Source organism: Falco naumanni, chromosome 7 (assembly GCF_017639655.2).
Source record: "Falco naumanni isolate bFalNau1 chromosome 7, bFalNau1.pat, whole genome shotgun sequence".
NCBI lineage: Eukaryota > Metazoa > Chordata > Aves > Falconiformes > Falconidae > Falco > Falco naumanni.
In genome coordinates this window covers 11,073,969-11,089,230 of record NC_054060.1, presented here as the reverse complement: position 1 = coordinate 11,089,230, position 15,262 = coordinate 11,073,969, and the positions used below count along the sequence as shown (strand labels likewise).

The 15,262-nt window shown below is 39.3% G+C and overlaps 1 protein-coding gene across 1 annotated transcript in view; it reads right to left on the bottom strand.

Annotated features, from left to right (window-relative positions):
* The window catches only part of AGBL1 (AGBL carboxypeptidase 1), a 274,098-nt gene that overhangs the window by 121,737 nt on the left and 137,099 nt on the right, over positions 1-15,262 (bottom strand). Inside the window, exons 20-21 of the mRNA XM_040600245.1 lie at positions 10,043-10,174; positions 5,838-6,014 (exon numbers count right to left, since the gene is read on the bottom strand). Of these exons, the coding sequence (XP_040456179.1) occupies positions 5,838-6,014; positions 10,043-10,174 (309 nt within the window). The remainder of the gene's footprint in view (positions 1-5,837; positions 6,015-10,042; positions 10,175-15,262) is intronic.

Here is a 15,262-nt window from a genome sequence, read left to right as displayed (position 1 = left end):
CAAACAAAACACTGACAAACACCTAATGAGGGAAAATCCAGCAGCGGCTCATATAAGAATCTACAAGGGAGACAAACACCCACCATCTCATTTGTTTGCTCAGAAACCCGTTTTTTCCTATTCCCCCCACGCCTTTCCCCCACTTCCTAAATGTCATTAATCCTTAAATAACTACGAAGCAAGACGCACAAGTCTAAACGTACAATTACAATATCTTATGAAATGAATCACCAATCAATTAGTGCAAGGGGTTGGTGGAAATAACAGGAAAATAAAGCAAATATGATGGAAATTTCTGCTTTGCATAACAACTTAAAAAAACAGAACAAACCCCTAATCTGAACTTTCAGCTCTTAGATTACTATTAGATAACTTTTTTTTTTCTATACTTTTCTTGCTGTTACAGCTGCTTCCAATTTGAGCCACTTTGGACCAGAACTGGAAGCAGAAGTATCAGAAAGAAAACCATTCTTTCTTATTCTCAGCATCTGCTTTTGAATGAGATCCCCAGAGCACTGAGAGTCAGCTAAACACACCCATTTTAAAGATGATTCTTTTTTTCTGAAAGAAACTTTTGAATGCTTTTGAGACTTACCCATACTTAGGAAAAACGTAAGCTCTGAGGAACAAAAAAAAAAAATCAGAAATGAGGAAAAGTCTGTTAGACTTGCAAAGACACTGTAAACATTTTCTGGAAGCATATACCAGAAAGCATAGAGTATATCCTATTTCTTTACTTTTTCTTTCTGCAAGCACTTACCAAACATGCTTTATGGCAAGAATATTGCTGAAATATTTTTTGTTGGTGGCTGAATACTGGCGAGAGGCCAAATTAAAATTATTTTTAAGTTTGTGCACCAGACTTCCAATTATAAGAACAATATACATCTTACTGGAGAACAGAAGCATGCCATGTGACCTGCAAACTCCATCAAAACAACTCAATTTCTGACTATTAACTGTAATAAACTGCTTATGAGTAAAGCATACATAAAAATCCTGCACAGTAATTTGGTAAGTAGCCTTCAATAGTAAGCAAGATGAAGAAAATATTTCATTGCCTACAGATAACTATAAAGAAATAGTGCTGTAATTTAATGTTACCAATGTATGATTTGTCCAAGCTGGCTGATTAGAGTCAAGTCAAACCAGGACTAGAAAGAGGAAAGGGGTTTCATCTTGGCATATTGATTTAGTTCAGCTGTACTTCTATGGTAAATCACTGGTACTTGGCTGATTTTAAGTATTCCAGTCCATGTTAACCAGGTTAAAGGGGATGGGTACCATCAGATCTTCCAGTCAGGCTAACTCTCACCACTTTTGTTCAACAAAGACATTTTGAATTACTATCAAGAAAGTCTTCAGAACTGTATAGCTATGCTGCTTGATGCTGATCTCTCCTCTTTCCAGTGTCTCTGCGAAGGGGTGGCTTTTCCCTCTAATCAAGTCTAATGAGAAAATGTGGGGTATTCAGTTCCTCTGACTTAGAAGCATTAAACTGGAAAGAAAAAAATATATATTTTTTCTCAGTTCTCCCAAACACTTTCTTCAAAAAGGGATCCATATCACTTCTAAAATCTTTTTCAAAGGCCACTGTCAAGGTATCTGCAATAATTTTAAAACTCATTTGTTACTCCTTGTTGTTTATAATCCCTTCTAAGTAAGAAGTTAAAAATCTATTTCTGTTAGTACTACATCTACTCCATCAGGCACAACATGCCAAGGAAAATGCTTTTCCAACATTGCACGTACTCACAGAGCATGAAGCTGAATTTTTTAGATTCTCAATATTACCACTACATATTGTTTGGAACTCAGCTGTATACCATGCCACAAAAGGTATTAACTTGTAGGATGATAAATGCAGTAATGAATGGAACAGCACAGTGCAATACGCTATAGAAGGGTCTTAATTAGTAGGCTAGGTAACAAGGAATTAAGAATGGTGAAACAGTGTAATAGGATTGAACATGGTAACAGCGAAGAGATACACAAGTTTAAAAATGAATCACACAAGAAACAGGAAAATATCAATATGTGTCACTGGAGATTTGATTCTTTTGGCGTCATGACTGTACCTGACTGAAGCTGTACTCAGCAGAACATCTTACAGTACAGCCTTGCTTCAAGTTCATAAACAAAATATGAGAGGGGCTCTACATCCCACAAAAGTGACACAGCAATAAAAATCACATGGTAAGCTGGAGGGGTAAAAGCTCCAACAAGGGAACAACACAGGCTGCCTTCACATAAGCAAAGAAATGATAAGCAGTTGTCGTGGCTTGTTTTTTTTTTTGTTGTTGTTGTTTGTGGGGGTTTTGGGGGGGTTGGGTGTTTTTTGGTGTTTTTTTTTCTGATTTGACTGTAGGGTTGTAAACTGGTGGAAGCAGGAGAGAGAATTCCCTGCAGAAATTGGCTGCTTTGTTTTTAGCAACTTTCATATGGAGACACTGTTCCTCTAAGACTGAATTGGGCAACTCAGACAAAATGAAAAAGAGTTTGGATATTTTTTCCCTTTTTTTTCCCTTCTTCCTTAGGTTGAGCAAAACCTTAGATAACATCAATAGTTTCTTTAGTTTTATGTTTCACTTCCTTAAGGGTAGTTGGCTTATTGGGTTTCCATTGATCACACAGATGGGGAGATTCGACAGAGACAAACCATCTCTTTTCTCCTTTCATTTCCACATTCCTCTCCATTTGAAACCAAATGACTTTTAAAAGAGGCTGGGATCACTATTCTTTCTCATTTACATATCAATAGTACCAAACTCCTGCCTTATCTTTCAGTCACTAAACTATTTTTAAAAGGCTACATTTCAATTCAAGAAAGGACAGACACATTCCTTGGAAAAACACATCATCTTTTTTGGACTGTCTATCAGAAAAAAACAGGTTCTGGTTTACCTTAGCCTTTCCTTGACACGCGGTAAGAGGTGGCACACTTACCAGCCTTGTGTAATTAATATTTTAACGTCTTGATGCCTCTATAAGGCTTTCTTGCTCTTCCCAAATCCTTCGCACAATCCCTATCAGATGTCTCTGTGATTCCAAGCACTGTACCTGTGCTTGTAGCCAGCAAAGCAGCTACTTGAATGAATTACTTTCATCACTTACAAGTAGGAAGAAAACTAAGGACCAGGATTCAGGTCTGCTGCACTCTACTAGAAGTTTGACCACTAATTCACTGAATGATGCTGGACTTGGGAGCATCTGCTGCATATGAGATGTTTTAAGTCCTAACTGCTGTTTGTACTGTACTTCAAGGTATAAAAATATCAAAAACATAAGGACATGCTTGTCCAGGGGAGATTCTGGAAATATCCCTACAGGGAGATGAGTCTTATATGATCAAGAAACTGATTCTATTAACAGTTAAGCACAAATATACTAATCCAAATATCAGAAAGCTATAAACATGGGGTGCTGACATCTCCTGCCTGAGCATTAGTCTCAGCCTATTGTTTACACACATCAACTTGAAGGTCCAAGAGTGAAGAACTCAGATTAAAGTCTCTAGAAAAATTCTTATGTGATTAATTTTCAGTTTACAGAAATAATTTCAGGGATTCCAGATACTCATGAAATAGTTTTGGCCTGATAGTTGGAAGCTGAGTATTAAATGGTATTATGCAATGAAATCTTCACGTTAGCCTGTCAAGTCCATACCCTAAATAATCCACTTGTAAGAACAAGCAAACAAACAAGCAAGAACCAACTCTACAGGTGACTAAAAAGAAGAGGAAATAGCTTATTGATATCATTATTTGAAATAGATAGTTTATGTATTTATATGCAGCTCCTGTATAAATGTCAACATAAGGAATTATATTCCACTTTGGTACTAACAAGTTGGGTACTTTGTATACTTGGAAAAAATGAATGGAACTGCTTTAAAGCTGCCTGAATCAAGGAAAATGCAAAAAGTGTTTCTATTATTCTTATGATGAAGAAATGCCCCTTCAAGGGAATACTTATGTATCTTCCATCTTTGAGATGAATGAAAACCCTAAACAAAGAAGAAAAAAAAGGGATAAGTGACCTCATAAAAATAACCCGATGATTCAACTGGGACTCAGCTTTTCAGGGTGTTCAGAATGGAAATTTCAGAACTGCTTTACAGCTTACAGACTTCCTTATGGGCCATAAGAACACTGGATTCTGTCACCAGTTACAAGTTCTCATATGTCAACTTGCTCTTGTCCTCAGTGGTTGCCTGTGGTCCTGGTCGATGATGAAAAAGAGGACAAGAAAGAACGTGGAAAATAATTTCATACATTTTAAAACATTTCTTTAAAAAAGAATCTTGAGCCATCTGCATTAGGTCTTTCTGCTTATTTTTGGTACCTCTACATATAACACAAGAGCCCCTGTGGATGGCACAAAGTTTAAATGCCACATCTGAATGTAGCATTTAACATTACCCTCCTACTATTTCAAACATTTTATGGCACAAATTAAGCAAATTTGGCCTAAAGACCTCTCAGATGCTGAAGGAGAATAAATCATTATATATTGATACTATCTGTTGTGTCATTGTTTTTAGGTCTTACTGTGGTTATCTAGGAAATCAGTGAATTCCTCCTCTGTGGAGATCGTTAGGAGTTTTGTCATTGACTTCACTCAAAGTAGATTTTCCCCCACTATCTAAAAAAGATTCAAAACCACTGTCTTGACCTGTGGTGCCTATTAAAAAACCATTAGCGCTTCTCAGGAGTAGGGAGTGTTAGATGTAATGCCCAGTGCAATTATATTCTCTTTCTTTAAACTGTCTGCTGTTTTTTTCTTTTGCCTTTCCTGTCTTGGAATTGATGTGTGTGTAGTACAGCACAGTCAAAAAAACACCTGAGTACTTCCTGGCTGCATTCTACAGAGAGGTAAACAGATTAGTATAGAGCTTCCAAAGATAATAATTTGAATGTCTTATTAATTAATTGTTATTTGTAATGATGGTTCTTTCCTTAAGGGTCTTTCAGGATCCTTAACTGCTTATTAATGCTGTATAGATAAGGATTGCTCCCTAGTGGGAGAAACGATGTGGAGTATGGAAGCCTTTCATGAAAGCAACAGGTTTGGGAAAGGAACAAAAGAAAGAATTCACCATTTGAGTGAATAAAAAATCATGATCACTCAAATGCAATTACCAGAGTTCATCCTGTGTACTTAAAAAGTGCCAGGGGATCTCATAGACTGATGTCTCTGATGCATTCAGTATGAGTACAGCCCTTACCCAGATTGGAACCTCATTTGATGCGGAATTCTGGTCTGTCTAGATCACAGTACAGCCATACCTTGAGCTTGTGGACAGCTGCCAAAGCTAGCCTCGAATTAGCTACCTTTGGCTTCAGGCAACTTCAAATGCAGGATTCTCAGTTCAGGCTCTTGAATTTGGCCAGGTGGATGCTCAGGTAGCTAGCCTGTACCAAAAAGCTTGGTGCCACTAGCATTCAAATTAATTACCTTAGAATGAGGCTTAAAGATGTCCGTATGACCTGCCAACACATTTTTTACAACACAGTGAATGCCCTCATAAGGATAAGTGCCCTGTATCATCTCAAAAACACTCCTTCCTTCATCTCAATGCTTCTGGCTCCAGACTGGAGTTTCTTTTTATTTCACTGTTGAATGAAACCATAGAACAAGAACTCTCCTGGCATGGAAGGCAAAAAGAGTGAGGGATCACAGAAAGATTGCACTGAGGAGAAACCCAGAAGCATGTCTGCATGGGTCTGGAGAGAGAAGACAATGATAAGCCCTGAGACCATGGCTATCGCCTCTGCTTTACCCTTCCAGAACGTGCATTAGGAGAAGGGTGACACAGGGTTCTTTGATTTACTCACTTTGTAGAGCCCGTGGCTGCAGCCGCAATATGTGCTCTCCATGGTGTAGCTCCTCAACACACCCATTTCCTTCCATACCACCACCCGGGCTGTTGACTCCCGGGACTTCTCCACCAGGAAGCTGCAGCTGTTCATGACAAATGCAGGGGCCACTTTATCCAGTATTTTAGGAAGAGTCTATGAGAAAATATCAGCACTGATGAGAAAATGAATTGAACAGATGTGCATGTGTTTGTATCATACATACATATACAGAGACACTTGAGGTTTTTAACATGTATATAATCAAATCTATCGGCAGACACTGTTACTGAGAGCTCCAACCAGTGTGCATTATGTCCATCCCACATGAAATCCTCAGATACTACAGATACCAACATCTGTTTCACCCCAAAGACTAAAATGCAAAATATCCAGTACTCTCAGTGTATCTCATTCAAAATAAAACATTTTCACAGCCAACAGTTTGGAACTGCTGAAGTCACTTCCAGAGTTTTGTTTTCAAACTGCTTTGACATTAACCTACACCTTCCTGGTGTGCTGACCAGAGGGCTGCAGTCATAGTTCAGCACCTGATATTCCCACTGTCCCCTCTCCAGCTATACTATATCTCCTTCCATCATGCATCCACAATTTGACAAGAGATTCAGCTGTGGGAGGAGTTCTGTCTGAACCTAGCACAGAGCAGAGAAAGGGGATGTGTATTCTTATGGAATGTCACACATAATTATATAAAAATAGAACTTAACATTTCACTAACTTGCATTGTGAAGCAAACCAAAATATTCTCATCTGAGTGCAAGCGATATATTTTATACACTTCATTTAAAGAACCACAATAAAAAATAATCATGAAAACCCAGTAAAAACTACATCTTAGCCCTGAGTGATTTGCTTATTCAAGATATTTCCCACCAAAGTCCATAAACACTCCTAATACACTGCAGCGTCAAATATTTCCGTCAGTGCAGAGGCAACACTTACTTAGCCATTACACAGTGCTTAATGTGTTACTTCTAGACTCTATAGAAACATATAATAAATACACATTAATACTAGGTGTGCTTTATGTAGAAACCAGACCTTTAGGTGCACACACACATATGTGCACGTGTCTAAATTTTAGTGCTGGTATGCTAACCACAACATATGCCAAAAGACCATTTGATCCATCCAGAGAAAAGCAAGGAAAACAAGGACATCCGTTACTTCTTTGCAATCGCTTACTTAAACATCTGAACTGAATGGAATCATATCAAAGGAATTCCCACTTATTGCTAATGGCATTTACCTTGAACTTCATTCACTTTGGGTGATGAAAGCCAATCAACTAATTTCACTTTCCAATAACAATCAGTTTCACCTATTGATTCTGAGCAATTGTAGTTCTGTTTTGTTGAGCTTTACTTCACAGCACTGCATGGGGATATTTGGTTTCATTGAAAATGAAAGAATAATTTTTTTTCCTAAAACATGTTTGAAGTGAATGATAAATCTTTGGCCTAAACTTCTTTGCAATACCTCTTACAAACAACTTAAGCACTCACAAAATTTCATTTTTCAGTATATGCTGGCCACAGCTGTCAATAGACTTTATCACCTCTCTAAGGTATAGATCTAAAGATCTATAAGGTCCGTTTTTCAGATGAAAAAAACAAGGTGGAGAAAACTGGAACAAAGTAAGAAATTCCATTTTAAAATCTGAGACCACCACAAGTCTTATCTTCAGTCAAGATCTCCGGTGTGTTACTAAAAGCTACAGGATACCCTTTCCTGCGGGCGCACTGGACAGAGGAATCTCTAAGACTGACTGCTTGTCTTAGGTGAAGCATCCAACATTTCTGGATTGTCTTCAATGTGCTACTTGCTGCATGAGGATCACAAAAATGCCTTCATGTGGTGCTTCTGTGTTTTCCCAGACTTGGGTTGAACATTAATTAAAAAAAATACAGCAAAGCCATATTACCCAGATGTTTATAAGCCTCAGAACCACCATGAGATCCAGTTAAACTGTATGTGAAAGCTCAGCTAGTTTTCATTCTGCCCTTCTGCAAACAAACACACAGATGTTTTTGTAAATATATTCTACCAAATGCAATACTTGGATCCCTAATCCAGTTTAGCTTTTTAAAACAATTGAAATTATATGCATAATCAATCTTTTACATTTAATTAAATAAAATTGCTGGCAGGTTACAGTAACGTCTCTGTATGCAGGACTCATTTAGGACCATTAGCAAATCTGAATTTAATATTCATTTTACCAGCATTCACTGGGCTTCACACTAATGGTTCTTTCTTCTCTACTTATTCTTCTTATTAATTAACTTTCAATGTTATATTTTCAAAGAGCAAAACCACACCCTTTTCAAGGATCTTTCATGGTAATGCAGCAGTGTGACTGTGGGCCATTTCTCGAACACAGCTGGATTTCGCATGCACAATAACAAAGGAAGCTACTCCCTTCACGCAGGACCCTGTCCATAAACCTCCTGTCCCTTTAGAAAAGAATGGAATTATATTTCTTTACTGATGTCCCTGCAGACACTGCTGTCAAAGGGCCCTGGAACGGCTCTTAAAAGGACAAATCTTCAATTTGGGCTTTGCAATGCCAATGCTGTGCAAGTCACCCAACGCTACCAGATACTGGAAGCTAACGAAGATCTGTATATTGTCAAGGGTGAGAGATGAGTCTATGACCTATGAGGCAAAGGCTGTTCCAAAACCCAACATTTTCTTGAGGTATTTGGTTCTTGCTCCCAGGGAGAAAAATCAATCGCAGAGGCCAGATCAATCCCCAAATACCTACAGGAGGCAGGAGAGAAACCTGTGCAAACAGTGCAAGAAAGCAGGTGTGAGACAGGTGATCTGCTGCAGTTTGCTATTGCAGATGTGTTCTCCTATATACCCGAGCTGATCCAGACTAAGAAGGAAGAAAGTGACCCATCAGCAGGAACTGCAGCAGGCACCCATCTCCTGTTTTGTGCAAAAGAGGATTTGAACCACAAAATCTTTCTTGTAGGCCACTGCAGAGTATTCTTGGCCAGCGTTGAAGCTTTTCTTCATTGCAGATTCAAGACAGGCTCCAGACGCTGACAGCAGCATTTGAATTCTGTTTGCGTAACAGCAAACCATCCTCAGCCTTTTCAAGCCCTCTGAATTCAAACACAGCAAAAGATTTCCTGACTGTAAGCACTCTCCCTGCTTTCTTTGTGAAACAGAGTTTGCCACAGGGATCCCTCCTGATGAATGCTGGAGCACTTTCTTCCAGTAAAGTTTCAGTATGCTGTGTACAATGCCAAAAGATAAACACCGATGCTGCGGCATCCTTATGGGAAGATAATTATTATTTGCGCTGAAGTAGTGAAAATTATACAGAGACATAAACTGAAAAAGACTTTTCAACCTCTTTCAGGTTGGAGTAAACCAAGCTATACCTCTATAATCAGCTTAAGGCCACAATTAATGTTTTGTGAAATTAACATTTTTTAAGACTATAATTAGAGCTTACAAGATTCTTTTTTCTCCAATAAATTTGCCATTTAGGAGGGAAATAGCGTCAAAACAGGCACAAGAAAAGAGATAGACAGGAAATCTAGAGAAGAGTTTGATGAGTGCAGACATTCACATGAAGTAGAAATAAACCAGATTTTAGTATTTATTCTTTATAATTTTTTTTAAAAAAAATCCCTAGCTATGACACCAAGCGCTTGCTGTGAAGGTAACTCCACTACATTAGATCTGTTTGACACCCACTGAATTCTCTGGTGTTTTCAGTGGCACCAGGAGCATTTTCTGATGAAGCGATTCAGCTGAGTAGGACAGTGGCATGTTGTCATTTTCTCAAGTTTCATTACGTAATTCCTACTTATTTTCTTATTATGGTGGTGTGAGCAAAGTTCTGCATATATTTAGAAATTATAAACCACACAAAAATATGTCTGTCCTACTAGTCTGTTGCCAAAGATTATAACACAGCATCTTACTAAAATGAAATACATAGGGAGCCATCTACTAACAATATTCTTGCTAATGTCCAGGATATGAAGATATTACACATTATTTGAAACTCTCTGGACCATTACTCCTCCAGAGTAAGGGAAGCTTGCACCTATCTCCAAAATTTGTGAGCTGGCATTGTCTTAAGTATCTACAAAGGCGCACTTAGACACCAGTAACTGCAGAAAGGAACAAAGTGGACCTACCCTGTAGCCAACATCTTCTGTGATAACTGCTGTGTCAACCAGGCAGCCTGCTTGCCACAAAGTCTCCTTGACGCTGCAACCGTACAGAAAAACATTCTTTTTCTGGGAGTGTCCATGGTAGTCGCAGAATACCTACCAAGATGAAAAAAAAAAAAGAAAAAAAAAAAAAAAGAAAAATCTTGAACATTGAAAAAGTTTCCTGGATTTTCATAATACGCACTATAAGATTGCAGGTGGGGTGTTAATGTTGTTGGGTTTTTTTTCCCCTGTGTCACTTCAGAGTAGCCTAGACTCTGGGCCATGTCTATAACCTGTGTCAAACTTTGTTAGTCAACTGTATCTTGCCTTATTTATTCGATCTGACATGGTCTCAGGGACCCAGAGTCAAGACTAGTGCATTTCTGTCTGCAGCAGAAACAAACATGACACCTGTGCAGGAATCCATGGCAACTCAGGAACCTAAGGGTTCATGGTAACTTATGATACAACAACAGAGCAATTTGTCAGGCGCTTTCCACTTCTGAACTCCTAAACTTCAGCTTTATCCCCATGAGATTTGAAATCTGTGCTTTCCCAAGCAATTAATCATCAGTCTGTCATCTTTAAATTCAAAACCTGTGCTACATAACTTTCAGGAAAATACAATTGTGCAATGGTATTGCACGATGCTGTCAGATCTTTACATGAATTCCTGGAAGCTGAGCACAGAACATGACCAATCTTCACGGCCAATAATCTTATTCCACACTAATCTATCTGTCTATCTAATTCATCTCTCTTATGTCAGCTGTCATATAAACTAGGCACAAGGCACATTTCCAGTTTTAGCAGAAGTTTGAATAGCCTCTATAAGCAGATATCGACTCCTATAGAAATGAAAATCACGATTTAATGACCCAAGAGGTAAATATTGACCCAAGTCTTAAAGAATAATCAATCTCAGTGCCCTCTGAGATATGAAGTCAATATACACACTGCTGTTACATATATTCTCCATGTCTTTATCAGGAATATTCAGAAATCTGTCAATGAAAAGACAAGAACTTCTAAAGAGAAGGAATTGGTTCATTTTAAACCAGTATTCACCACTGAGTAGAAAGGACTTTCAAGATTTCATTGAACAGTTTTCCAGGGTTTATTTTGAAGACAAAAGAATGGGTGTAGGAAGGTAGGGAAGAATTACAGATCGATATAAAAAGAGATGGGGAGGAATATGGGGTAAAAAAAAAAAAAGAATCATAGAATTGTTTAGGCTGGAAAAGACCTTTGAGATCATCACGTCCAACCGTTAACCTAGCACTGCCAAGTCCACCACTAAACCACATTCCTAAGTGCCACATCTATGCATCTTTTAAATACTTCCAGGGACGGTGACTCCACCACCTCCCTGGGCAGCCTGTTCCTGTGCTTCACAACCCTTTCAGCGAAGAAATTTTTCCTAATACCCAATCTAAACCTCCCCTGGTACAACTTGAGGGCATTTCATCTTGACCTATCACTTGTTACTTGGGAGAAGATACCGACCCCCCCCCTCCCTAGAACACTATTTGAAGTGTGGCCACTCCAGTGCCGAGTACAGGGGGATGACCACTTCCCTCATCCTGCTGGACACACTGTTTCTGATACAAGCCAGTTATTGGCCTCCTTGGCCACCTGACCACACTGCCGGCTCACATTCAGCCAGCTGTTGACCAGCCCCCCAAGGTCCTTTTCCACCAGGCAGCTTTCCAGCTGCTCTTCTCCTGGCCTGTAGTGTTGTGTGGGGTTGGTGTGACTCAGGTGCAGGACCCAGCAGTTTGCTTTGTTGGATCTCATACCGTTGGCCTCTGCCCGTTGGTCCAGCCTGTCCAGATTGCTCCATAGAGGCTTCTTTTCCTCAAGTAGATCAACACTCATATATAAATGTATATACATAAATACATATTCTTGTATAAATACATATACAAGAGGGGAAAAACAGATGGAGTAGATTAACTTCTTCCACCAACTGTTAGGGCAAGATTTACCCTAGTATGTTTTTTTTCTCAGCTATGCAGTAATTAAGTTTAGCTGCAGCAAGTAAGGGAGTTTATCTTGGAATTGAGCATGTACATTCTTTTAGCTTCTCTGACAAACAGTAGGTTGATATACTGGAGAGGCTAAGGCACCCATGGATAAAGAACCATCTCACCACTACTAATTAGGTGGCCAATTATGGATATCTCATAGCTTATACACTGCTCTTTCTTTTGGTTTCTGACCTATCAACTTTCTTTCCTGCATCACTACTCACCTCCAGCTCTCTTTGCAGGGCTCTGGATCTGCACATCACCACCCCTGCAGCATACACTTTCCACACCTGGAGCATGCAAACAGCAACCTACTCAGCAGCAACTACTCTTGCTTTATTTATACCCATGCCACCCAGCAAAGGCGGAAAGGCGAGGACAAACAGGGCAGTCTGAGAACTGCTCGTTGGTGCAAACCTACAAGCAGCATCATTTCTAAAGGAAAAAAATCCATCATTGCACAGACCCCAGAGACTCAGCCCCCTCAGGCTGTTGCGTATTTTGCAGGGCTTCTGCAGCCCCTGCATTTGAAGTAACTGTCTGAACCACATGCAATTATCCTGTAATGTCTCCTCCAAAGAGCTGCATTTATTGGTTCTGCTAATGACAGACATTTTTCCAGCTAGTGTTTCATCTAAGCTATCAGCAATACACAGTCATAGCTTAGGTTAACCACAGGTACCATCTAGAATTTATTCCTATGAATATCAAAGAAGATTTTATATCTTTCGTCTTATTTCAAGGAGAACCCAGCTCAACTGGGTATCAATTACCTGCCAATTTACAGAATTACCAACACACAAGAGACACAATATATTATCTACCTAAAATATTATTTTATATATCAGAAACTACACAGGGATGATCACATAGTCAGATAGTGGGGCTGCCTGATCAGTAGCAGGTCTATAATTCTACACCTCAAGAAACCTGCAGATGAATCCTTAGTGACAGGTCTGGAATGAGACTTTATTGATATAAAGGATTATCAAAGCCAGGCTCTGTAATATGGCTGTTGTTTCAGGTCATGGCTGTCACCAGCTTCCACAGTAGAAGTGTCAATACTACTGAACTATTCTTCTATTTGCAAGTTGCACAGAGCTATATTTTAAACAAGTTTGCTGGATACTGCAGTCACTCCCAATGTTTATATGCAGTTATTCATTGTAATACATTCTTCTGCCTCCTTTTCACACTACAGGGTAGCTTATGTCTCACGATTCAGCCAAGGCTAAGCTGTATTTTGTAGTTTGAGCACCCAATACAGAATTATTCCTGCGATATGGCTGGGCAAACACTAAGCAAATCTGAGACCTACCAGTCCTTTTCTTCCAGCCTGTCTTTCTGTATGGCTGGGACACTAATACACACAAACCAGTTAAACTCCCAAAGCTTGCACTCACTGGGATATGACTCAAGATACACTTGCATATTTTTATCTATTTAAAATTATTTGCCAGCACTGACTAAAAGTAAGGACTGCTTTCTAAATCAAAATCCAACCCTCCTTATGAGTCACAGAACCAGGCACCTTTTAAAATAAAGGAAAAGCAAAATAGAAAATGAAAAGCAAGAAAATCTGTTGGAAAACAGAATATTTTGACTTTTTTTTTTTTTTAAATGTGTGTGAAGTCTATTTTTTTCCTTAATAGCATTATGACAGGACTTTGAAACTCAGAGTTTTGAGGTAGACATGCCTAGGGTTTTCTTTGTCACAATGAGCTGCATTCCTTGCAGGCAGATGCTTGTTTTCAAGCTCAATATAACGCCTTTGAATGGCACCAAACTGGACAGTGCCTCCTGGTCCCTAGGAAGTTCTTTACATCCCCTCTAAGGGCATCCTGCTCTTCACTAAAGCTCAGACTCTTTATACAAGCTACAGGTTCCCTGTTGACTGCTGCAACTGCATTGCCAGCTATAAGTTTAAACTGCAGCAGTTTAGAGTTTAGCACCACAACTACTCAAGGAGAGCACAACTTTCCTTTCCCCATCAGACCTGGCTGCTCCCAAACAAGGTGGTCTCCAACATTCCCGCTTTGCTGCTCTCAGTCAAAAGGAGATCCCTTGCCACAAAGTGCTAAAATGTCATAACACATCCAGTCCCTCATCTTACTAGGGTTCCCAGAGCCAACAAGTAAAAAAAAAAAACCAACCCACCACTTAGCAGGCTGTTCTCTATAGAACCTCCCAATTAAAATGGCTTTGGTTTGAAAGGCTGTTAACTTTAAAAGTTCTTTCTTTTTCTCCTTCAAGCAGCTTTGCTTTGAAGAAACTGCTTGCACATCCCCAGGATAAATGAAACTAAGTCACTTCACAGAAATCATTTGGCTATCAGTGAACTTGGCTCCCTGGGATCTTGGAGGTTGGAGAAAGGAGAAAAAAAAAAAAAAAAAAAAGAAGAAGGAGAAACCCAGCAACCAGCTATCTTCTGGAGGAGGCATTTTTGAGCATGTATAAACTAAAATCAATGTATTCTTCAAAGGCAAAGAAAAATCAGTTTACCAAGGCTGACATGCAGCCCATGAGTGAGGGAGATGATAGGATCAATAGCCTCTCTTCACTTAGCAATAATGAGAACTTGCTCTGAGTGTTCAACTGTATGTACCTGGATATGACAAGCATGGTTATGCATTAAAAAAGGCCAAATAGCAAATCACAGGGTAAAACAAGACTGATCCTACACTGCTCTGAACCAAAGAAAAAGGTTGGTGACTAAATTCACAATGGAGATGAATTTCCACAGTATTCCTCAGCCTGCAGAGTTGAATTTCAGGGCTGTTGCCTCAGCCAGAAACCATCTTCCCTCAAGAATTCACTTAAAGAAGCTCAGACATTTTCAGCTTGTCTGGGGCTTTTCTCATCAAACCCAGAGGGAATTTGATGTCTTTGGACATTTCCTGACTGACCGTAGCTATCATTAGCCAACCTGCCAGTCTGTGCATCTATACCTGTTCATTAAAATTCGAACCTCCCTGTGGTTTTTCTTCTCAGGGGTCAGAACTATCTTTTTGTTCTGCTGGGCAACAAGATTGAGCAAATGGAATGGGCCCCAGCCCTTTCTCAGTCGCAGCTTTGAGAAGAGACTCACGTCTCATGAATTTCTGGTACCCCCAGACCTAGCCATTTTTTTTTCATTACCAAAACAACATGGAAGTTCAGACATTTTGAGGGC